Source organism: Rhinopithecus bieti, unplaced genomic scaffold (assembly GCF_001698545.2).
Source record: "Rhinopithecus bieti isolate Rb0 unplaced genomic scaffold, ASM169854v2 scaffold_76074, whole genome shotgun sequence".
NCBI lineage: Eukaryota > Metazoa > Chordata > Mammalia > Primates > Cercopithecidae > Rhinopithecus > Rhinopithecus bieti.
Window position 1 is genome coordinate 294992 of NW_016828659.1, and position 26692 is coordinate 321683.

Here is a 26692-nt window from a genome sequence, read left to right on the forward strand (position 1 = left end):
CAAGAAGAAAAAGAACAGACATTATTTGCCTTCTGGTGTAAGAACATACTACTACCTACTATTTTGTCAAAGGAATCAATTCAACATGAGTCTGGTCAAGGCTCCATATATCAGCTGGCCATTTGTAGGAAATACAGAGGACAGAGAAACATCGAACTGCATCATGAGAGTACATCAGCAGATCTGGACATATAAATGAAATATCTTAGGTACTTTAACAGAGAGATTGTAAGGAAAAGACAGACAGGAAAAGAGCCTTGAACGCTCTACCAAAGAAAAGAAAAATTCTTTGATCAACAAATTTGGTAAAGTTGCAGGATACAAAATCAACACAAAAAGATCAGTAGCATTTCTGTACACAAACAGCAAACTAGCTGAAAAAGAAATTAAGAAGGCAGTGTCATTTACAATAGCTGTAAGAAACTAATAAAATACCTAAGAATAAATTTAACCAAGGAGGTGAAAGACTTCTTCAGAGAAAGCTACAAAACACTGATGAAGGAAATTGAAGAGGACACAGACAAATGGAAAGACATTTCATGCTCATGGATTGGAATAATTCTTATTGTTAAAATGACCATACTACCCAAAGCAACCTACAGGTTAAGTGGAGTCCGTGTCAAAATACCAATGACATTCTGCACAGAAATAGAAAAAAAATCCTAAAATTTGTATGGGACCATAAAAGACCCTGAATACCCAAAGCAGTCCTGAGCAAAAAGAACAAAGCTGCAGACATCATACTAACAGACTTCAAAATATACCACAAAGTTGTAGTAACCAAAGCAGCATGGTACTGGCATAAAAACAGAAACACAGAGCAATGGAACAGAATAGAAAATCCAGAAATTAATCCATGTATCTATAGCCAATTGCTTTTTGACAAAAGTGCCAAGAACATAGATTGGGGAAAGGATAGTCTTTTCAATAAATGATGTTGGGGAAACTGGATATCCACATGTGGAAGAATGAAACTAGACACCCACCTCTCACCTTATACAAAAATCAACTCAGAATGGATCAAAGACCTAAATGTAAGACTTGAAACTATAAAACTACTAGAGTAAACCATAGAGGAAATGCTTCAGGACATTGGTCTGGGAAAAGATTTTATGAATAAGACCTCAAAAATGCAGGCAACAAAAGCAAAAAATACCAGATGCATTATATCAAACTAAAAAGCTTCTACACAGCAAAGGAAACAGCACAGTGAAAAGATGACCTACAGAATGAGAGAAGATACTTGCAAATTACTCATCTGACATGGGATTAATATCCAGAATATACAAGGAACTCAAACAGTTCAACAGCAAAAAAACAGTTTGTTTAAAAAATGGGGAAATGATCCGAATAGACATTTATCAAAAGAAGGCATATAAATGGCCACAGACATGAAAAAATGCTCAACATCACAAATCATCTGGGAAATGCAGATTAAATTCACAGTGAAATATCATCTCACCCTAGTTAGGATATGGCTGTTACCAAAAAGACAAAAAATAATACTGTCAAGAATGCACAGAAAAGGGAACTCTTATACACTGTTGGTGGGAGTATAAACTAGTACAGCCACTATGGAGAATAGTATGGAAGTTCCTCAGAAAATTACAAATAGAACTACCATATGATCCAGCAGTCTCACTACTTGGCATTTACCCAAAGGAAAGGAAATCAGTGTATCAAGACATTTGCACCCTTATGTTTATTGCAGCACTATTTACAATAGCCAAGATATGGAATCAACCTAGGTGTCCAACATCAGATGAACAGATAAAGAAAACGTGGTATATATACACAATAGAATACCATTCAGCCATAAAAATAATGAAATCCTGTCATTCCCAGCAATATGGATAGACCTGGAGGACATTATCTTAAGTGAAATAAGCCCAGGAACAGAAAATTAAACCATGCATGTTCTCACTCATATGTGGAAGGTAAATGCTGATCTCACGAAAGTAAAGAGCAGAATAGGGGATACTAGAGGCTGGAAAGGGTAGGGGAAAGGAGGAGATAAGAAGAGATTTGCTAAAAAATACAAAATTACCGTTAGAAAAAGCTTGAGTGGTCTGTTCCACTTGTAGGATGACCATACTTAACAGGTAAAACATTATATAGTTTCAAAGAGGATACTGAATGTTTCCAACACAGAAATGTTAAATGTTTGAGATTATGGATATGCTGATTACCCTGAGCTGATCACTGTACCTTATATGTATTGCAACATTGCTGTGTATACCACAAATATGTGTAATTATCATGTACCAGTTAAACATTTTTTAAAAGAGAGACTTTAAAAGAAATAGCAAATGAAAATGGGGCTTAAGGCTAAACTATTTTTCTGTGGATGCACACTTATAAAAAGCAGTGAAACTATAAAGGCAAGAAAGTGACTAATAGAACATCAGAATAGTTGTTACTTCTGTGGAGAGGGAGGGATTGGGACAGGGTTCATGCAGGGCCATTTGAAGTCGTCCGGGTGATTCACTCAGATCAAGTTTTTTTCCTTCATCTGGGTGAATTCATGGTTACAAGAGTGTTTGCCTTATAGTAACTTCTTAAGCTATGTTTGTTTTGTATGCTTTTCTCTGTATTGGCTTTATTTTTTAAAAAAAGATTAAAAATAGTCTTGAGCAGATATCACCTGTAGGTTTTTTTAATAAAGAGATTTTATCAGGTTGAAGAAGTTCCTTTCTATTCCTAGTTTACGGACAGTTTTACCATGAATAATTACTGGATTCTGTCCAGTCCTTTTTCTGCATCTATGGAAATGATTATGTGGTTTTATTCTTTATTTTGTGAACATGGTGAATTTCAGTAATTGGTTTTCAGTTGTTAAACCAATCTTGCATTTCTGGGATAAGTTCTACTTGGTCGTGGTTTATACTTCTTTTGAAATGTTGTTAGATTTTGTTTGCTAATATTCTGTTGAGGATTTTTATGCCTTTAATAGTGAAGGATATTGATCCATAGTTTGTTTTTCTTGTGTTTATTTGGTTTTGAGATTAGCATAATATCAGCCTCCTAGAGTCGGGAGATACTTCCTCTTTCTTTGTTTTGTGGAAGAGTGTGTGACCAGTTGATACAATTTTTCCTGCAAATATTTGGTAGAATTCGCCATCGAAGCCATCTGGGCATGGGGATTTCTTTTTGGGAAGTATTAATTATGAATTCAATTTCCTTGTATGCTGTAGATCTATCAGATTTTCTGTTTCATCTTGAGTCAGTTTTAGTAATTTGGTTTTTTTCCAGGAATATTTTTGTTTCATAAATTTGTGTGATTTGTTGGCATAAAGTTGTTAATGGTATTTCCTAATAATCCTTTTAATTTCTGTAAGCCAGTGTTTCTCTTTCATTCATCACTTTATTCACGGTTTTCATAATTTGTGTCTTTTTTTCTTGGTCAGTCTAGCACTAAAGCGTTGTCAATTTTGTGGATCTTTTCAAAGAACAACCAGCTTCCGGTTTTATTGATTTTCCCCTTTATTGTTTTCTGTTTCGTTGCCTTTTTTTTTCTTTTACCCTAATGTTTTATTTTCTTCCTTATGCTTGCTTTGGATTTAATTTACTCTTCTTCCAGTTTCTTAAGGTTAAATCATAAATAATTGACTTGTGATCTCTCTTCTTTTCTAATATAGGCATTAGTATTTTATATACATTTCCGTATTTTGCATTTTCATTTTCTTTTAGCTCAAAATATTTAAAAACTTTTATTGTAGTTTCTTCCTTGACCCATTGATGATTTAGAGGAAATTGAGAAAGTAATTTCAAAAATTTAGAAAATAATTTGATTTCCCAAATTTTCTTCTGTTGATTTCTGGATGAATTTCATTATGGTCAGATAGTAGTATATTTTATATGAGTTCAGCCTTTTAAGATTAATTCTGTCTCCTGGCATGTGGTGTCCTGGAGAAAGTTCCACATGTACGTGAAAAGATTGTGTATTCTGGTGTTGCATGGAATGTTCTATAGATAGTAGGTTAAGTTGGTTAATAATGTTCAAATTTTCTATATCCTTAGTACTTTTCTATCTAGTTCTTTCCTTTAGTGAGAATAGGGTGCTGAGCTCTCCAACTATATATATTGTTGAACTGCCTATTTTTCCCTTCATTTCTGTCAGATTTTGCTTCATTTGTTCTGGGGCTCTGTTTTTAGGTACCTGTATGTTTCTAATTATATCTTCCTGAAGACTCTTTCTCATAAAACCTGCCACTGTATCTCTAGTTACCTTTTTATACTTAAAATCTATTTTGTCTGATAGAGCTGCTCCAACTCTCTTATGGCTACTGTTTACTGTAACCCTTTCTTTTCAATCTATTTGTATCTTTGAATGTAAAATGTGTCTTTTATAAACAGCATATAGTGTAACCTTTGTTTTAGTCAGTCTAACAGGCTTTGCCTTTTGATTGGTGTGTTTATTCACATTGAATGTCATTGATGATATGGTTGGGTTTATGTCTGACATTTTGGTGTTTTTTTTTTTAAATTTGTCTTACGTCATCTTTATTCCTTTGTCCTTTGTATTAAGTAGATATTTTCTGGTGTGTCATTTTGATTCCTTGGTTGATAATTTTAAAATGTATTTTTGGGATTGTAAAGGTAATTATTTTAGGGATTGCAACATGCATTTTGTTAAAATCTACTTTGTGGTGATATTAACTTAATTATGTAAAGTACATACATTTTACTCTAAGTATATTCCCATTCTCTCCCATCCTTTGTGTTATTATTGTCATTTGTATTACATTTCTATTGTATCTAACACAGGGTTATACTTATTGCTTTATACAATCTTATGTCTGTTAAAAAGGTTAAAGAAAAAAGAGAAAACACTATTTATAGAGTCTTTTGTATTAACCTGCATGTTTACTGTTTCTGGTATTCTTCATTTTTCCTGAGGGTTCAAGTTATCATCTGGAGTCATTTCCTTGTTCCAGTATAGTTCTGTTCTCTCCCTTGTCCTTTGTCCTTCAAATATTTCATTTAAAAAAAAATATTTTTCTCTATTCTGTAATATTTCTTCCTTTTCATTATTTTTCTTTATGTATTACGTTTATTGATTCTTATTTCTTAGACTTCATTTCTGAAATGATATATTTTTGTATTTCTCATTCTTTCATCAAGTTCTGTCACCTCACTTCTGAGTTGTCTGATTCTAATTTGTGTTGTTCGTTTATGACTAGTATCTTATTTTAAAGATTTTGACTGTTTTGAAATAAGTTATCAGTTTAATTTGTTCTATTTCCATATCTTTGTGTCATACTTTTATTGTCTGTAGGGATGTTATTCTTCACTTTATCCTCTTCTTATTTTTAATATTAACTTATTAATGGGAATTGGCATTAGTACTTTGTTTTCTTATTTTCAGGTGAAACTGTTTTGCTTGAACATACAGAAGAAGGCAGAGTTCATAAGTTTTCCAGTTTCACAGAACTCTCACGTCTATGTGTATATGTTTAAAAAATAATGGCAGTTAGCTTTCTGGGATTTCCTGTCTCTCCCACTTTCCTTCTCCTGCTTTATTCTGTACCTTATTTTTCATTGTTTCTCCTGTACCAATCATGCACACTTTTCAGTCTGCTCCCAGTGATTTCTCTTCAGTATGAGGCTTTGTCTGGAAGGGAGCCCAGGAAGGACAATTTTGAGAGTTCACAATAGGTTAAAGTATAGTGCTAGACCTTTCAGTGCCTGACGATGAATTCATTGTATTCACTTACTCTTGAAGTGGCCAGAACGCGTCATAGCTGGTTGCTGTTCTTAGATTGGTTTACTAAGCTTTCCAATGTTGTCTGTTTTATGTGTTCTCTCCTGCCAGATGTCCTATTGTTTCTTTCTCATATCCTGCAGAGGTGCCAATATCAGTCATATCTTAATGGCTGTTGGTAGTTTTCTGTACCATTTTGTATCCTGGGTTTTACCTAGCTTTGTTGTGAATGTTGTCCATGGGGTTTGGGGTTCATTACCTAGTTTTCATGTGGAGGATTTGTGGAGATTTTTAAAAAGCTTTGCCATCACTGCTGATGTTGTCTTCTTAGATATTATTATAACCTCACTGTGGTGAAAGGAGGCTTCCTTCCAAGGTTAAGTTCAGATGTCAGAACTCATGACAGGAGTCCTGTGGTATGATTAAAGAAAGATTTATTACTCACACAAGTGTGTTCTGAGAGAGGGGCAGAAGACGACTATCTGGGAGGAGATCCAGAAACAAAAACTAAATGAGGGCATGCAGGTGTTTTATAAAGGATAAGTCCAGTTGGTGCAGAGTTCGAAAGAACCACCTTGCAAAGTTCAAAGAATCTCAGAGAGCTAGCAAGAGGTGCCTGGGAGGTATTGGCAGTGGTGAGCTTTATTAGTAAGTTGCAGAATATGACAGACAGAGGCAGGAGATGATGCTCAGAGATTGCAAGCACTATATGAAAACTTCAGTCAGGCTGGGGGGAGTCTCGGTTTCTTTTCTGTGGTCTCCAGGGTGGTGATCCATTTTTTAGTTTCTGTTATTGTTGTGACCTACTATTGAGGAACTGGGCTTGGATCTTAGCTGCCACTTTGGTTCTTAGCAGCCATGATCAACTAACTCCTCCTTGAAGTAACTTGTGTTTCCAGATGGGAATCAGGAGGTGGGCTTACTTGATAATCTCAGCCAGAGAGAAGAAAGGGGAAAACTATGTGTGGTTATCCCTACTTTGAGGAACAAGTCATAGTTGGCTGGACAAATCATTATATCACCCTTGCATGATAGTGTTCTTAGTTCTGCCTTTGGTTCAGCTCTGTTAATTACATATTTTCTTAAAAACATTTAATTTTATCAAGCATCCCCAGAGCATTTAGTAAGTGTACCTAATTTGTGCACCTTACCATTGTGTGAGATCCTTGGTATATAAATAAGCTAGAGTTCTACTCTCAAAAAGGTTATCTGTTATAGAGTTGTTGGATAGGTAAACAGTTATAAAACAGTTCACTAACTGCTATGAGAACATAGAGAAAGAAAACTAACCTGGCTTGTGGCGGGAGGAAATTAAGAATGGCTATGAAAAGAAAGTGACATTTAAATTTAATGTTAGGGCTGGGCGCAGTGGCTCACGCCTGTAATCCCAGCATTTTAGGAGGCCAAGGAGGGCGGATCACCTGAGGTCAGGAGTTTGAGACCAGCCTGGTCAACATGGTGAAACCCCATCTCTACTAAAAATACAAAATTAGCCAGGCATGGTGGTGCACGCCTGTAATCCCAGCTACTACTTGGGAGGCTGAGGCAAGAGAATCGCTTGAACTCTGGAGGCAGAGGTTGCAGTGAGCCAGGATCACGCCACTGCACTCCAGCCTGGGTGACAAGAACGAGACTCTGTCTCAAAAAAAAAATTAGTATAGTATTTACTGATTCTAATAAGCCATTGATTTTAAGAACTTACTGATTTATAAAACTACCACATGAAATGTTCACATTGTAAATGTTACCCTTATATCAGAAATATTAAAATATTGAAAATATGTGTCTTAAAATTGAGGAATCATTAATGAAAGTGTTAAGTAGCAAGCATAGTGCTGAATGGCTTTTGCATGTGTTGTTTAATCTTCATAGTAACTCAGTGAGGATAGATTATTACCTTCCGTTGACAGATGAAGAAATAAAACTTGCAGAAATGGTGTCAGTAATAAGTGTCAAGGGGGGATTTAAGCTCACCTCTGGTTCCTAAGTTTATGCATTCAGTTAATATATAAAATGAATATAGCTTTTAGGGATTTTGCCTTTTCCATTTGTTTATTTTCCTATGTTTAGTTCAGTAGAGTGAGTTTCAGCTTTTCACTTAATGATATACAAAGAACTTTTTGAAAGCGTTTTTTTCCTTGAGTTTTCAAAGCAGTTCTTTAAGATGGTGAAATGCCAAGTAACTCTTTATTTTTCATTTGTGTTACTTGTCTTTTTTGGCAGCTTTCTCAGTTCTCTCTCTTTCCACTATGAATTTTGGAAGACTTTAGTGTGAAATATACAGGCCTGTTTAAAATTGAACATAAACTGTGCCATCACCCTGTAAATAATATAGTCTCTTTAGTAAATTTAATAAAACTGTCCATTTAAAAAGCGGAAGAAAGCACTTCAGGAGAAGGCATTGTGATAGTTCTCTTTGGGAAATGAGAAGGAATAGTAAGCTTTTTACTTAGGGAAGAGAGGATTAAGGAAAATGAGAAAACTGGTGATATGGGTTGACAGTGCAGGTACCTTGTCTGAATTTATAATGCTTTAGACTAAGACCATTCCATGTGCAATCACAGATGGTAATCCTGCTTACACTTAAACATGATCTTAATTGCCTTTAATTTAATATGCTGGTAGTCTGTTAGTAGAAAATGTCAGTTAACCTCAAGGACCTGAAAATTGAACCATCTTTCTTTTTTTTGTTTTTTGTTTTTTTTGAGACGAAGTCTTGCTCTGCAGCCCAGGCTGGAGTGCAGTGGCCGGATCTCAGCTCACTGCAAGCTCCGCCTCCCTGGTTCACACCAGTCTCCTGCCTCAGCCTCCTGAGTAGCTGGGACTACAGGCGCCCACCACCACGCCCGGCTAATTTTTTTGTATTTTTTTTTTTAATAGAGATGGGTTTCATCTCGTTAGCTAGGATGGTCTCGATCTCCTGACCTCGTGATCCGCCCGCCTTGGCCTCCCAAAGTGCTGGGATTACAGGCGTGAGCCACCGCGCCCGGCCTGAATCATCTTTCTTAAGATATGTGATACTTCTAATTTTTCTTCAGTAGCTTATGTTTTCCCCTCCCTTTTCCCTTCATTTTTCTTTCCCTTCCTCCCTCTCTACCCATCTCTGCCTCCTGGGTGGGCTATTGGGAAATTGGGAAACATGGATTTATGAAAATATCAAAACATGTATTTTCTTGAATATTATTTTGACTCAAAACGTGATTTGTTCATTATTCCAGAGCATTTGCTTGTTCTATAACTCTTATATTCTACAAAGTTCTGTGCCTTAAGTGCTAACTAGGCTGTCTGCTTTTCCTTTTAAACAGTATGTATTGCTCGTGAACATTTTGGGTCTGCTTTGTCTCATGAATATATTCTACCAGTGACAGGACTTCTTTTTGGCTCCTGAATAGAGTGAAAAGCCAGCTAAGATGATTATTTGCTGGAGCTAGACTGGGCTTTGCAGGGAGAGTGCTACCTGCATGCCATTTTGGCCTCATGTTTATGTTTCATTCTAAGTTATCAAAACCATAAGAAGTGATGGACAAAACAGGCTCAGGTTCTTTGTTCTTTCACATCAAGAAGGAAAAAACCTATTGCTGATATATATCTACTTCAGTGCTAACTGTAACCCCTGTGATTTTTCTCATTACTTACCTTTCTCTGTCTGATGACATGAATTACGTGAAAGGATGGAAGCTGTGAGTCCAGAGATGGTAGCTGAAGAGGAGGATTTGACAGCAGTGCAAACAATGAAAAAGCAGTGCTGTCTCTCTGCCGGGTATCTTGTACTGAACTTGAGGCCTGCTGCCAAGTTAGGGACTATTCCGAAGTGCTTGTTTGGGGCTTTTGGATACCTTAAAAATATATATGAATTCATTATGTAAATTATTTTTTATAGGTGTATTTGACCTAATGGTATGTATTACTCAAGATTTGTATGTGTTAATGTGAACTAAGATCATTTTAATGGGAGAGGTGAAGTTATGGTAGAAGAAGAAAATTTAGAAATAAGTTTAAATTTTTCTCTTTGTATTAATAGGCAGGCAGTGGTTAAAGGTTCGCTTCCACATCCTTTTGCCTTGACGTTATTTGAGGACATATTGTACTGGACTGACTGGAGCACACACTCCATTTTGGCTTGCAACAAGTATACTGGTGAGGGTCTGCGTGAAATCCATTCTAACATCTTCTCTCCCATGGATATACATGCCTTCAGCCAACAGAGGCAGCCAAATGGTAAGTGATCCTTGATTTTTAAATTGCAAGTTGGAACAGCTTTGTAGCACTCTAATGTCTGGCTTTAGTGAGAATCAGGAGGAGGGAGGGCATATCCAAAGATAATTGGCGGGAATAAAAATGAGTTAAAATCCTACTTGGGAGGCTGAGGCAAGAGAATCACTTGAACTCGGGAGGCCGAGGTTGCAGTGAGCTGAGATTGCGCCATTGCACTCCAGCTTGGGAGACAGAGCAAGACTCGGTCTCAAAAAAAAAATAAAATAAAAAAAAAATAAATAAATAAAAGAGTTAAAATCCCAGCACTTTGGGAGACCAAAGCAGGCAGATCATATGAGGTCAGGAGTTTGAGACCAGCCTGGCCAACATGGCAAAACCCTGTCTCTACTAAAAGTACAAAATTAATGGGGTGTGGTGGTGTGCACCTGTAGTCCCAGCCACTTGGGAGGCTGAGGCAGGAGAGTCACTTGAACCTGGGAGGTGGAGATTGCAGTGAGCTGAGATTGTGCCACTGCACTCCAGCCTGGGCAACAGAGTAAGACTTTGCTCAAAAAAAAAAGGGAAAATGTAAAAATATAATTCAGGTTAGGCAATAGCCTAGATCATTTGTAGCCTATCACTACAGAACACCTCAGACTTTTTGGGTCAGCAGTTCTAGAGGTGGAGAAGAGAAAGATAGTTGAAAAATTGAGATAGCTTATATGCTAGGCTTATAACAAATTAAGTTTTTGTTCATATTATTTCTTTCAATATGTAGTTGAATGTGTTGATGTGAGTGTGTTTAAAACACAAACTCTTGGGCCAGGCTGGGATTACAGGCTCATGCCTGTAATCCCAGCTCTGTGGGAGGCTGAAGCAGGTGGATCACTTGAGGTCAGGAGTTTGAGACCAGCCTGGCCAACATGGCGAAACCCCATCTCTACTAAAAAAACAAAACTATCAACCAGGTGTGGTGGCGCATGCTTATAATCCCAGCGACTTGGGAGACTGAGGCTGGAGAATCACTTGAACCCAGGAGGTGAAGGTTGCAGTGAGCCAAGATCGCGCCATTGCACTTCAGCCTGGGCAACAAGAACAAAATTATGTCTCAAAAAAAAAAACTCCCTCTTCTTTTTAAATGAAAACTCCGTTAATCTAGAATATATTTGAATTTAAGTACCTCAGCTTGCTAAATAAAATACCTACTTAAACTTTTCTGCGTACCCCTCCCACCTTGTTTTCCTTAGTTTTGGTTCTATTTTTGGTCAGCCTTTACAATGACTTGGGATATGACTGCTGAGAACTTTTAAGAGATGACTGGAATTAGGTTTAAAAGGAATATGAGAATGTTAAGGGTTTGGCACTTTTGTGTAAATAAATGTCTGGCATCTGAGTGTATTTCAGATTTTATTACATAGCCAAAAATGAAGAGTTTTGCAACGTGTGTTGCCTTATATTAGCTCTTTCAATTTAGGGGGAGATAATCAAATATTGAAAGTGTTATGTTGGAATCTGATGATCATGAGCCCATAAAAATGTTTTTAAATGTATGTGTTACTCTTCTGTACAAAAGAAAACATTCAGTCACTCATGTGAATTTTTTTTATTCTTCATAGGTCTGAAAAGAGAATTTTCCCTATTTTTTGTTTGTTTTCTTGAGATGGATTCTTACTCTGTTGTGCGTTTATGTGATCATGGCTCCCTGCAGCCTCCAACTTCCAGGCTCAAGTGATCTTCCCACCTCAGCCTCCCGAGTAGCGGGGACTACAGGCATATGCCACCACACCTGGCTAATTTTAGTATTTTTTATAGAGGTAGGGTCTCACCATGTTGGTGACCCAGGCTAGTCTCAAACTCTTGGGCTTAAGTGACCCACCCGCCTTGGCCTCCCAAAGTGCTGGGATTACGGTCATGAGCCACCGTGCCTGGCCTCCTGTTTTTCATTTTTGAATGGCATTGTTGGTCCTTTGTGTTTTACTAATTTGAGAATTTGCAGTTATCTTTCATGTTGGTTACTTTTATCTTTCATGTTCCATTGGTCTCCATCTTATGTTGATTTTTTTCTATGAGTATTGTTTGGACATATATCCTTTTCCATAATTTCCAAAGTTTGCTAATTAGTTTTCTTTGCTTTTCATTTTCCCCTTTTTTCTGCTTATCCCTTCTATGTTAATCTTCCCAAGGCATGACTTTTCAACATAATTACTTTTCTTGGCTTTCAGTGTCCTTCACTTTAATCTATTCCCATTCTTTGTACTCATTCAGCTTTAGTTCCTTTTAGTTAATGGAAGTCTTACCCTCCAGTTACACCATTCACCTGATTACCTTACCCAGTTTGTAGCCCCCAAAGTTTTATTCAGATAGCGTTACCATACGTGAAATGTCCTCTTATCTATCCGTCCTATCCTTGAAGGCTCCTGTGCTATATACTCCACAAAGCTCTTCAATTCTTTAAACCTCAGTGGGTTTTTTCCCATATGACTCTATACTTATTGTCTATAATGTGCAAAATAGCACTTAGTTTTATTGTTTTTTTTTTTTTTTTTTTTTTTTTTTTTTTTTTTTTTTTTTTTTTTTTTTTTTTTTAGTTTTACTTTTTGTTAATTTTGTTTAACTGATTGAATTGTAACTTCTTTTAGGGCAGGGATCTCCTGCTTTACTTCTTGTGTATTCCTCTTTGAATACAAAATACTAAGTAAATTCACACTGATTAATTCCTGTCTTTGCAGATGGTTTGATAGTCAAGCACCTGCATGACATTTGGTAATAATTTTGGCTTATCACAGTTGTTCATGTTATGGTTGTTAACCTTTGTGTACTTAGTAATCATTGGTATTAATCAATGTGATTTATATTTGACAGCCACAAATCCATGTGGAATTGACAATGGGGGTTGTTCCCATTTGTGTTTGATGTCTCCAGTCAAGCCTTTTTATCAGTGTGCTTGTCCCACTGGGGTCAAACTCCTGGAGAATGGAAAAACCTGCAAAGATGGTAAGAAGATATTATCCAAAATGAAAAATTTTGTAACTATTGGAATTCTTTATGATTTGTTTTCTCTATAATCAGCTCTCTAGGTTATACTGCTTTGGGAGACCAGTCACTTAATTTCACACATGGTTATAGAATAGGGTGTTTTGTTCTGTGGCATCACTTGAATGCTATTTTTTAAATTACTTTAGTGGTTTAAATAACATATTTTTGAAAAAAGTTACTTGTTGTATCTTTTCTATCAAATCTCATAGTCATTGATATCACAGTTGATACTTACAGAAATGAGTATTCTCATAAAGAATATATTGTTAACAGTTAGCATTTGTGAATAAAGAACCTCTGTGAAAGAAAGTATGTTTATTAAACTTTTAGCTACAAAGAATATCATGAGATATATTTTATAACAAATTATTTAAGGACATTTTAAATTGCTCTTTAACAACAGAGAGATTCTTTCAGAGCTAGGAAAAAAAATCCATATTGTACTGTTTAAAACAACTTCTTTTTATGCTTAAGAAACACACTTTGCCTCTTCTCCTTACTCTTAATTCCCTATAGAGAGAGGGCATGTTGGAGAAAGTATACTGATTTAGGACATTTTAAGGGACTTCCAGTTTGGAAGAACACCAGTTCTTCTGTTTTTCTTCTTAATGAGAATGTTATTCTTCATTATCACCCCTATGGATCACCATCTGGTTCTCTAGCAACCAGCAAGACCTGGTAAGAAAATTGTTATATTTAGCTGTGGCTTCTTTATCTCGCTCTGAAAAGCAGAAGCCTGTGTTTTGGAGTGTGTTAGAGTCCCTGGCAAGGGGGCCAGGGAGTCAGAGAGATGGAATTGAGTCTGTGTACAGGATGTTTGTTATGACTTGGCATTGATAAATTATCCTCATAGTAAAAGGTGAAGCTGGCTGACTCTTGTCAAATGGTTTCCATGGCAGACAACAATTTGGTTTCAATTTAAAACAAAAGGTTTTTGTAATGTTGCTTTTTTCTTTAAAAATGTAGCCTGACTTTAAAACAGAGGATTTATTTTAGCAATAATGGTCTATCTGCTCCCTCACAGCAGTGCAAGTGTACATATTTAACCAGTTTTGAATTTCATATGTGTATTTGGCATGTAGTAGCCTTAAGTTAACTGTTCTGTTTTGATCACCTTGCTCGAATTAACAGCTCTATGACTTCTTTGTGAAGTTCTGGGCTGGCTCCTTTTGGTTGTTAGCTGGGGCAGTGAATTGTACAAAGTTATTCCTACTTGGTTCCTGCAGTGGCATTTGGGCTGTATTTTCTTCAAGTTGGATTCATTTATAATTAGCTCTAGAGTGAAAGAGCCGATTTTGAGAGGTTTCACTCCTCTTCGCAGTTTTTTAACTTGTAATTGCAGGTTGATTCTTGAAGTTTATATGCCAGCATTTTGTTTTGGACTCACTTATTTAGCTGGGAATCTTTTCTTGTTCTTTCAGTTGTCAATTTGCTTACTGTCTTTTATTAGCTTCTTATAGTTAGATGATTTTTTGCTGGTGGTTTACTTGAACATTTAAAATGAGAAAAAAATTGAGCTCAGTGTCCTCATTCTTAGTTATGTGGTTAAATATTTGGGGCTTGGGCTTAAAACAGTTCATAAATAAACCTAATTTAAAATTCAGTAAAATAAAAATCTGAAAGTGTTTATTTTTTAATATTATTGGTAAGTATTAGTTAATATTTCTTGAGTACTTACATGTTCAGTACCTTCCTGAGTTTCAGATTTATCTCCTTTAATCCTTACAGCAGCCTTACAAGGTATAGATGAAGAAACTAGGCTTAGAGGGATTAGATATTTTCCCAATGTTTGTGTAGCTTCTTGAATCAAATTATATTGGATCCACAACTCTTAACCACTGTGTTATGTTTATCTGGTTCCTTCCCTCTACTGCAGCTGTTTGCTTCTCCATAGCTTGCTTTGTCCTCAATTCTGTGAGGTATTGCCCTGTATTTCTCTTTGTTAAGACAGCTTTACTGAGATGTGACTTATATACCATATAAAATCCATCCATTTTTTAAATTGTACAATTCAGTGACTTTTTAGTAAATTGACAGAGTTATACAGTTACCACCACGATCCAATTTTAGAACATTCCTATCAACCACAAAGATTCTTGTCCTAAATTTCTTTATCTTTTTTTTAAAAATGCTTCTTGAACAAAAGATCTATATCCTACATCTCCTTCTCCTTTAATACTCAGCTACTTAGCTTCTTAGTCATTACGTAGTCATTATTCATTGTACTTTTAACTAGCTGGATTAATTCCAGTGAAACCATAGAGTGTATCACAACTTAATTTGGAGAGTTAGCCATTAAACAGCTTGACTTCAGAGTAGATTCTTCCTATTTCACTGTATTACTTTCCATTTCCACTCTAAAGAGAGCTTATATCCTTTTGTGTTAATTTAGGTATATTTTATATTAATTTTATATTTATTTTTCAATTCTTAATTCTTTATCTAGAGCAGGTAAATTTTATCTCTGGGTTTCAAACTATTCTTCATTTCGCTTTGTTGTTCTAGGTGCCACAGAATTACTGCTTTTAGCTCGAAGGACAGACTTGAGACGCATTTCTTTGGATACACCAGATTTTACAGACATTGTTCTGCAGTTAGAAGACATCCGTCATGCCATTGCCATAGATTACGATCCTGTGGAAGGCTACATCTACTGGACTGATGATGAAGTGAGGGCCATACGCCGTTCATTTATAGATGGATCTGGCAGTCAGTTTGTGGTCACTGCTCAAATTGCCCATCCTGATGGTATTGCTGTGGACTGGGTTGCACGAAATCTTTACTGGACGGACACTGGCACTGATCGAATAGAAGTGACAAGGCTCAATGGGACCATGAGGAAGATCTTGATTTCAGAGGACTTAGAGGAACCCCGGGCTATTGTGTTAGATCCCATGGTTGGGTAAGAAGCTCTACTGATAGCAAATTCTGTGTAGTGTTTCTGTTTTCACAGGTTCCTAAAACATTGACTAAGATAACATGACACACACATACATATATGTGTATATATATATATATTGGTTTCCAGTAAACAGCTCTTTAATGACTGTCTATTTTTAGGATATGGTGATTGGAATACAATCTCAAGTTTAAAAATTGCTGGTTTTTTGCATTGGATGTCTTAGATATTTTTTCTTTCTAAATTAAGTCCATGTTTGCTGACTTTGGGTGTTGTCTGCAGATTTTGCTCGGATTGCATCATTACCATGAAAAATGTGGAAAGAAATTGTTTTCAGAACTCTTTCCCTTCCCCTAGAAGCTTTAATTCCATTTTCAGTACTTTATAGTAAGAATATAGCTTACTTTTATTTCCCTAAATACATGAATAACTTGATTTCCAAAACTTTGTCAGCCTATGCAGCTTTACTTCTAGTTTGTTGTTGTTTGTTTATTTGTTTTGTTTTACCATGCCACCCGGATCATAGTCTAGGTAACTTTTTACATACTGAACAATTTTGTTATTACTATGAGATTTTTTCTGAGGACGAGCATAGTGACAAATTACACCTCAGTATATACCAATGCCTTAGAGCCATTTAAACATCCAGGAGCCATAAGAATCACTTAGCACTGCGGCAAGAAATAGTTATTTTGAGAATTCAGTTTGCCGTCTGACTAATACTGCTGTGATAAGCCTTTTGTGCCAGAGATGACAAGCCATCAAGGAAAAGAGAGAAAGTTCATGGAAAAGGGCACACAGTGTTTTTTTTAAAAAAGAAGTAAAACTGTAATCTCGTTATTGGGAGGCATTTTCAGGATTGGCTCTGGAACACGCTGTTTGATCTGAAAATTTCCCACAATCTTATATACTGCTGTGATAAATGTCTTAAACACACTCTTCATATGCTTTTTTTCCCCTTCTATGGCATTAACTGATGATACCAGTGTAATAGGAGGGGTGGATCTCACCTTTAGAATATCTGAAAGTTACATTTTATTATCTATTTTTAGCTCATTTTCTGTATACTTCTATAGGTACATGTATTGGACTGATTGGGGAGAAATTCCGAAAATTGAGCGAGCAGCTCTGGATGGTTCTGACCGTGTAGTATTGGTTAACACTTCTCTTGGATGGCCAAATGGTTTAGCCTTGGATTATGATGAAGGCAAAATATACTGGGGAGATGCCAAAACAGACAAGATTGAGGTTTGTTTTTTGCTTTTTCATTTTCAAGCCACTTTTATAGTGGGTTTTGAGTTGACAGTATAATAATTTGAGTACAGATATTCTTTCTTCTTAACAGTTGTCTGGGGTACCAAAGGTACATTTTACAGAAATTTTACTCAACCTTCATGATTCTAGGGATAATATATTCTCTTTCACGTAATCCTAGGATAGAGAGATGTATTTGGTATGAGAAATGGCTGTTGATCAGGTTCTAGTCTTAAAAGGTTATATAAGTGATTTTTGTCATTTCGGGTAAAGCCACTGCCTGAATTTCCTAGGGGTAATTCCTGCAAACCAAAATTATGTAAGCTCTATACTGGAAGAACTGGCTGTCCTAAGTTAGGAAAACAAAGTCCATATGTATGTGTATGTGTGTGTGTGTATATATCTTTTATTGCTGTTACTTGTTTTGGGGTGGATGGTAGAATGTATTAAATAATATGCTGGTTACATGCAAACAATTTTAAAATTGATTTATGGGCTGTGTGGGAGCAAGACTAATTAAGCAAAGGTTGGGAAAAAAATATTTACCAAGTGGTAGAATTAAGTTTGTGGCAAACAAATAGATTATGGTGAAAGTAATCAGTGATTAATATTTTATCACAATGTTTTGTTAGTAGCATGTATCTCTGATATTGGTGTTAAGTCTAAAATTAACAACTTCGAATTAGACTTTGCTACAGGTCTTATGGATCACATAGATAAAACAGAGTTAAGATCTCAATTTTCCTTTGGGGGAAACTTCTCATACAAGGATGGCTTTAAATGACTCTTCAGAGAGACACTGTACACATCTAATGGACAGAAAATTCAGACTCTAGAACAGTTGTTTTAGAAAGGTATTCTGTAGAGTACCTATGACTCTGAGGGAATAATGACTTAAAGGGCCTTGCTTCCAAAATGGAAACTTGGAGTAGAAGAAACGCCGTTAGTATTCCACCAGGCTCAAATACTGAAAACGGCATCTGTTGTACTTGCAGCTGGTTTTCATTAATAGAAACTTTTGCATAGACTCCATAAATTTTCTCTCTGTTAGTATTTCACTGCCTCCCACTCTTTTCAAATCCAAGTTGATGTTTGAATCTTTTAACAGTTGGAGTGCATTGCTAATGAGACAGAGGTTATGAGTTCATGTTTCAGACAGGCTTTTAGCTTCATTTTGGTCTGCTTGAATATAGATTGCCTACCTAATCCCATCTAGTCCACACCTGTGGATTATGAACTATACATGAGTGTATAGGTATGAGTATGCTTAGGAAAACAGTTTAAAGCCCATATATTTTAGAAGAATATCTGTAGCAAGAAAATTTACATAAGGGAATGCTTTCAATTTATTATCACACAGGGTTTTTAAAATTCCATATTTGGTTTTGCCCATCTTAGCCTAACTGACTGATTAGCCTGAAAATAAAATCATTTGTTTCTTATTGGGAATATTTCAAGGCTCATTTTCCCCACTTTAGGTATAATTCTTTAGTTACAGAAATTTATTCAGAATAACAAATAGTTCAGAAGGGATTCAGATAAAGACATTACAATTTATGGAGTTCCCAGTGACTGTCTTTAAGAATAAAAATTAATACACTTTATAAAACAATATATAACGTTGATTAAATAGGATGTATTTTCCTAGTTTGTAGTGAGTGCAGTAGATTTCAAAATTAGAATTCCTTTTCTGGCCACTTTGTTATGTTTTCTTGAGCTATGCTCATATATATATATATATACACATACACACACATACATATAGTGGCGTCATTGGCTCCTTCAACCATTCTTTCCTTCTTCCCTGTATGGAATCAGCATCCGTAAACCTGTTTTTAATTTTTTTCATTCATTCATTCATTCGTTCATTTGTTCCTTCATTCATTCATTCTTTTAATCTGCAAAGGCTCTGTCACCCATAAATCTTATTTTTAGATACATCTTTCTCCTTCTAGGTTTGCTGGAACACAATTGCTGTTTGGTTTTTGTCCCCTTTTTATAGACTGATGTTTGTGGTAAATTTACTTCTGTGTACATGAAGACCTCCCTTTATAATTTCCCCTGGAGATTCTGATGAGTTTTCACTATTAGGACATTAGAGCCTTTGCCATTTTATTTACATAGGCACATCTAGGAAATAAAGAGAGCATATAGTTATTTATTCCCTTCTTATGTTGATGTAAAATCTGATACTTGGCAAACTAAAGAAAGAGTGCAGCTCTTCATCTAAATTAGTCTTGCATAACTAGGGGAGAAAAACTGGGATTTCCCATCCTGAGACTAGTAGTGATTCTAGGAGCAACTGCTTCTACCAGCTTTTCATCTCCCTTGACTTGATAATGCTGAACTTGAAAACTTTTAGAAAGATACGTAATTTTAAAAATCCCTCTTTTTCCAAGAAGTGTATTTGCTAGCCTTTTGTTAGTGGCAGCTAATCCCAGATACTGATCTAACCCTAGTCTGGGTGACATTCTCCCTTCTAGTCCCATTTTCCTTAGAAAGCTTCCTAGCTTTTGTCATGCCTACAAATGAAAGCTGCTTTTCGCTGGGACTGTAAGAGAGTATCAAATTATGGTTGTGTTAACCCTGTTCTCTTCTGAAAGACTTAAGAGTCTGTCTGGTTGGCCAGGCGCGGTGGCTCATGCCTGTAATCCCAGTACTTTGGGAGGCCGAGGCGGGTCAGGAGTTCGAGACCAGCCTGGCCAACATGGCAAAACCCTGTCTCTAGTAAAAATACAAAAATTAGCTGGGTGTGGTGGCGGGCACCTGTAATCCCAGCTACTCGGGAGGCTGAGGCAGGAGAATCGCTTGAACCCTGCAGGTGGAAGTTGCAGTGAGCCAAGATCATACCATTGCACTCCAGCCTGGGAGACAAGATGCAAGACTCCGTCTCAAAAAAAAAGAGTCTGGGATCACACTGTTGTATATGTGTTTACAGTACATTTGGAAAGAAAAGATAATTATTTGGTAAATTATTTTGTAGCAAGGTAAGACATAGTAAACCTATGTGTCTTGAGTGGATCACATGGGAAAGTCTCATTGTGTTCACTCATTTATGCTACCTACTCGCTTAGTGGAAATTCTTTAGATCAGCTTCTCGCTTCCTCTTTTGTAAGTGGTGATGTGACCAGATGCTGGCTACATTAGGGAAACCAGGGAGAAGGAATGAGGAATTCTGGATATTAGATGTGTTTTTATATTATACAGAGTTGTAGAAAGAATGACTAGATTTAACCTAAGCTTCTGGAAGGAGAGATTGAGCATAGGACATTGCTAATGATGTCACATTTTTTAAAAAAAATGGTTGTGGTATTTGGCTCCTGCTTTAATAGAATAACATATATGTGAGGGTATGTCTGTTTTCCCTACTTGTCAGGTGATAGTGGCCACCTATCTGTAGGTGTTATTTAAAAGGTGCTTGCTAGTACTTGTTTATGTCTCTTCTTCATTATGCTGAAATGACTTCATTGCCTTTTGTGGACAAACCTAGTTTACTTGTCTGCACTGTACTTCTGCCACCACCCCTCCCCACCTCCCGATTTTACTATATTGTTGTGGGGCCTTCCCATAATAAGTACTAAAGCATTAGCAGAAAGAATAATTTTCATGTTTTTGATAGGGGAAAGATCAAAAGTCTTTATTTCGATTTTATATGACCCTTCAGGAGGCAGAACAACATTGTCTTAACAGCATTCCTTTTTTTGGGGGGGTCAGGTTTTACTGCTGAAAACGTCTGTTGCACTGAGGGCATGTAGAACTTCTTACTAATAGCAAAGATATGTCATTGATAATTTATAGGTTTAAAACATTTTTGCCATGGTAAAATTCAGAATGTACTATTAGCTTATATTTTCTTGAGGTTACTTTTCTTGTTGTATACCCATTTAACTGATTGACAAAAATCAACATGTTTCTAATCTTTGGTTTTATTGAAAGCAGTAGTGTTGTCATAGCTAAAATTTTCTTACAGTTTCTTTTTTCTTTTATTTATTTATTTTGAGATGGAGTCTCACTATTTCACCCAGGCTGGAGTGCAGTGGTGCAATCTCAGCTCACTTCATGCAAGCTCCGCCTCCCGGGTTCATGCCATTTTCCTGCCTCAGCCTCCCAAGTAGCTGGGACTACCGGCACTACCGGCGTCTGCCACCATTCCTGGCTAAGTTTTTGTATTTTTAGTAGAGACAGGGTTTCACCGTGTTAGCCAGGCTGGTGAGCCATCTGCCTCGGCTTACCAAAGCACTGGGATTACAGGCGTGAGCCACTGCACCCGGCCTTTTTTTTTTTGAGACTTGGTCTCACTCTGTCGCCCAGGCTGGAGTACAGTGGCGTGATCTCAGCTCACTGCAACCTCTGCCTCCCAGGCTCAAGTGATACCCCTGCCTCAGCCTCCCGAGTAGCTGGGATTACAGGCGCATGCCACCACGCCTGGCTAATTTTTGTATTTTTAGTAGAGACGGGGTTTCTCCATGTTGGCCAGGCTGGCCTCGAACTCCTGACCTCAAATGATCCACCCACCTCGGCCTCCCAAAGTGTTGAGATGGTAGGCGTGAGCCCCCGTGCCCGACCTATTTTTTCATTATATACTTTTTATTTTGGTTTCTCCTCCCTACTTTCATTTCTGAGTTTCTGCTGACAGTGCAGCAACACATGATAGTATAGGTAAAAAGATTTTCCTGTCTACTTTAAGAACATGTGTATTTGCTTTAAATCTTAGAGTAAGCTTCCCTACTTTAAGAGGATACAATGTCCATAGCTAGTTTTGTACAAACCTAATTTTACCTGGCACAACTTTGTTGGGAAACAGAAACAAAGATTGTTAGAACCTTTAGTACCAAGAAATTTTGAATAAAGAAGGTATTATTTTGTATAATGTGTACTGAAATTCACTTGGCATTTGGTGAATGTTCTGTTTCATATTCTAAGCCTGAAATTGCAGGGCTACATTTTCCTGGGATAACTTCCTTTATTTCATCAATACCCTAATAAAGAAATTTGTTTCCCAAGTATTCAAACTTCTTTTTTAAAGGAATTTCTTTGTCTGGTATCTTAGCCTTTGTATTGTTAAAAACATATAGGAACTTGTTGATAATTTTTTTTACTGTTGGTTTGTAAGATTAATTCCTCCTTAAGAAATTATAATAAAAAAATCTATTGTTGAGATGAGGCTGTTCTGATAATATGACAAGTATTAACAAGTACTTTTGAATCTTTGCCAATTTATAACATTAAAATTGATTATACCTTCAGTTTGAGGCTGGTCACGGTGGCTCACACCTGTAATCCAGCACTTTGGGAGACTGATGTGTGCTGATCACTTGAGGCCAGGAGTTTGAGACCAGCCTGGCCAACATGGTGAAATCCCGTTTCTACTAAAAATACAAAAATTAGCCCAACGTGGTGGCATGTGCCTGTAATCCCAGCTATTTAGGAGGCTGAGACACAAGAATCATTTGAACACAGGAGGCAGAGGTTGCAGTGGGCTGAGATCAGGCCACTGCAATCCAGCATGGACAACAGAGCAAGACTCTGCTTTAAAAAAAAAAGAAAGACTGATTATACTTTCAGTTTGAGAAATATTTAAAATAATTAATTTAAATACCTGAATATTTGCCCATATGTGCTACTTTACCACACAATATGTACCGTATGTTAGTGTGGATATATATTTCTCCCCAAATCCTCGTAACATATGATCACGGAAGAATTATATTGATAAACTCCATCATTAGATTCCTCAACTCAGCAGAGCACCTGGAGTTTGGATTTATGTTCATTGAGTTGTAAACATGGTGCTGTCCTGTTGTGTTATTTTGTGTCTGGGGTACATCACATAACAATAAATTTGTGAACTCCTATTTGAAAATTGCCAGTTGATTATCGGGCACAGTGGCTCACACTTGAAATCCCAGCACTTTGGGAGGGTTGAGGTAGGAGGATCCCTTGAGGCTAGGAGTTTGAAACCAGCCTGGGTAACACAATGAGATCCCTGACTCTACAGAAAATAAAAATTAGCTGGGCATGGTAGTGCACTCCTGGAGTCCCAGCTACTTGGGAGGCTGAAGTGGGAAGATCACTTGAGCCCAGGAGTTTGAGACCAGCCTGGGCAACATGGCAAAACCTCGTCTCTACAAAAAATGCAAAAATTAGCCAGGCATGGTGGTATGCAACTATAGTCCCAGCTACTCTGGAGGCTGAGGTGGGAGGATCACTTGAGTCTGGGAGGCAGAGGTTGCAGTGAGCTGAGATCACGTCACTGAACTCTAGCTTGGGCAACAGAGCAAGACCCCATCGCCCAAAAAACAAAAGAATTTATTTTAGCTGTGCTTGAAAAGAATGAGAGCAAACAGGGCATTTTTCCCTTGTTGACATGTTAATCTTTTCCCTATTAGGTTTTTGGGGCCTCAGGACAGTGAGGCTTTCAGAAGTGTCTTACAAAGCAGTTGAGTATAATTGACCAGGATGTTGACAGTCATCATCATGATGACTTCATCTGGAACTCTGTTCTCAATTTTTTCGTTTCCTGGAGTAATTCAGGTTTTAGAAAGCTTTGGTCACAGTAGTAATTTTTAGCTCTAACAGAAAAAGAGCATAGTAATTGCAAATGTTTAATAGTCAGTGCAAAAAATATTATATAACTACCCAGAGTAACTATGATACTTTAATTGTTTTCATATTTAAAATCACTTATATGTATTCAGACATAATGTATCTTGAAATAGGTTAAAAGGCTTTAAATATAGCGCTGTTATTGCCCCTACCTCTCTCTTAAACAGGTGCATGGTATCCCTTTACTTCACCTACTGGGTCCAAAGCATTTCTTTATACTTGTCACCTCAGTGAGATTTGGCATGATTGAAATGTTGTTTCCATGGATAAATATTCTGTGTTTTAAAATCCCTTTTATGTGAAATTATATTTTATGTTCTATGAAGTTGTATCAGAAAAAATATACTCCCCAACCCTCAGTCATATCTATCTCTCTTATGTGTAAGCTTTTAATTAACTGCTTGTTTTGGATATTGTCTGGAACATTAGAAGAGAATGGTTCATTTTGGGCATAATTTGAGTTTCTCTTATAGAACTTTATAGCATTCCCACTCTAGCACATTTTATGGTGGGTGCTTGGTTGTCCTCCTGCATCTATTCCTTGAACTTGTCTTGTCAAGTGAAGTTGCATAGCAGCAATTTTGGTAGTAGACTGGCTGCATTCCAAGATTGCATGGGCAATCCTGTCTTGACATTTAATGAGCTGATGAAATGACTCAAAGACTGGATGTGATGTCTGTAGAAGATTTGCCATTACCTCTTCTTTGTGCAGATAATGTTATGGTTAACCCACGTCTATTTCCTCTTGTAGCCTGTATTCTCAGTGTGGTTTAGAATATTTCAGAGTGTTAAACCAATGCCACAGTGTGGTCAAAGCAGCTGAAACCACTGGAGACTCTGGTTCAGATTTGGAGTTAGATTTTAGAAGTGACAGAAGCCTAATTTCAGTTTAACTAATTAAACCACTCTGAGGTAATACAGTGAAGTAAACCCTTAAGAGTTGCCAGATTTAATTAACATTGGCACAGTTTTTAAAGCATAAGTGTAATCTTTTGGAATTGCCTAAAGTGGTTCATTTGTTCTGGGTTCAGAATATACAAACAAGCTTTTGCCAGAATTTGTGTTATTTTAAACATAAGGGGCTTAAACTGTATTTATAGAGCTAGTAACCTGTCCAAAACTTTTACAGGAATATGAGTAAATGGAATAGTAATTTCTTTAAGACAAAGCAACATGTTCTTATTTCACTATGGTAACTTGTGCCCAGTAGAGAAAGATTGTGTGGCTGGTACATGAAAAATACTTAGTGGAGAAGTCAGTTTTCTAATAGTGTCACCTCTACAAAAGTAATCGAAGGAAACATTTCAGAAATTGGACTTTGTGTGAAGGAAAATAACATTATCTGTGTGTTTAGATTCAAAGTCTCACAGTCAGATATTGTTTAAGCTGGTGATCCCTTAATCTCTTCAGAGGATCCTTATAATTCCTTTCTATATCATACTAACAAAAATGATAATAGCGTTTAATTTAATTTAATTTAATTAATTTATTTTGAGACTGAGTCTCACTCTGTCGCCCAGGCTGGAGTGCAGTGGGGCGAGATTGGCTCACTGCAAGCTTCGCTTCCCGGATTCATGCCATTCTCCTGCCTCAGCCTCCCGAGTAGCTGGGACTACAGGTACCTGCCACCACACCCGGCTAGTTTTTTTTGTGTGTTTTTAGTAGAGACGGGGTTTCACCATGTTAGCCAGGATGGTCTCAGTCTCCTGACCTCGTGATCTGCTCGCCTTGGCCTCCCAAAGTGCTGGGATTATAGGTGTGAGCCACCGCGCTCGGCTGGTAATAGCATTTATGAAAAACAGCAGTTATCATCATCATCATTATTATTTGTGTGTCCTTGGGCTTGCTCCTTAGCTTTTCTCTTCATTTTTTAAAATTATGGAAAATGTCCGAGTATAGAAAGCAGAGTAGAGATGACCATGAACTACCTAGTTTTAACCATTGTTAGTACGTGGCTGATCTAGACTGTAGTATGTCTTAAGTGGGAGGATTAAGGAGATGGCAGAAATGGGTTTTCTAATACTATATCTATGGTCTTGATACTTCCTTTTTGACACAGCCTAAAAGAAATGAAAGAATCAGGTCTTTGGCGCTCCTTCTAACCTCTTAGCTAATGTTTTATATGTAAACTTGCAAATGTGACAAGAAGAAAAAAAGTAGTTTGTTTTTATTTTTTTATTTTATTTTTTTTTTTTTGAGGCAGAGTCTCGCTCTGTCGCCCGGACTGGAGTGCAGTGGCCGGATCTCAGCTCACTGCAAGCTCCGCCTCCCGGGTTTACGCCATTCTCCTGCCTCAGCCTCCGGAGTAGCTGGGACTACAGGTGCCCGCCACCTCGCCCGGCTAGTTTTTTGTATTTTAGTAGAGACGGGGTTTCACCGTGTTAGCCAGGATGGTCTCGATCTCCTGACCTCGTGATCCGCCCGTCTCGGCCTCCCAAAGTGCTGGGATTACAGGCGTTTGTTTTTGTTTTTCCGTCAAAGATGTGTGTGTGTGTGTGTGTGTGTGTGTGTGTGTGTGTGTGTGTGTGTGTGTAGTTATTTTAACTTCATATTAGAATTAAATAGTATATAGCTGGGAGGAAAGAAAGACCAAATAAAAGACATTTGTTTGAAGCTTTACTGAGCCTGATCGATCTGAGGTAAGCCTGAAGGTGACAGGTATAGAGGGGACAGTGATGTAAACTAAAAAAGCCAGTTAATTTTCTTATATGCTGTATATAGTAACCACTCTGAAGACTCTAATCCAGCACAGTGCCATATGTAGCCACTAATTACATGTGGCTCTGCAGAACTTAAAATGTGCCTAGGTTGAATTGGGATGTACTTTAATTGTAAAACACATACTAAGAAGACCTAGTATAAAGAAAAAAAAAAGATGTCATTAATAAAATTTTAATATTTTAATATTTATTACATGTTGAGAGAAAAGAATTTTGGATGTGTTAGATTAAATAAAGTATATTATTAAAATTCTGTCTACTGTTTTATACTGTTTTTTA

General features: G+C 36.9%; 1 protein-coding gene across 3 annotated transcripts in view; it reads left to right on the forward strand.

The window, feature by feature from the left end:
* LRP6 (LDL receptor related protein 6) overlaps window positions 1–26692 on the forward strand; it is a 162809-nt gene that overhangs the window by 79792 nt on the left and 56325 nt on the right. For all 3 annotated transcript variants that reach the window (XM_017864558.1, XM_017864559.1, XM_017864560.1), the window contains 4 exons: window positions 9726–9922; window positions 12761–12892; window positions 15440–15836; window positions 16910–17081. In XM_017864558.1, coding sequence (XP_017720047.1) covers window positions 9726–9922; window positions 12761–12892; window positions 15440–15836; window positions 16910–17081 — 898 coding nt within the window. The remainder of the gene's footprint in view (window positions 1–9725; window positions 9923–12760; window positions 12893–15439; window positions 15837–16909; window positions 17082–26692) is intronic.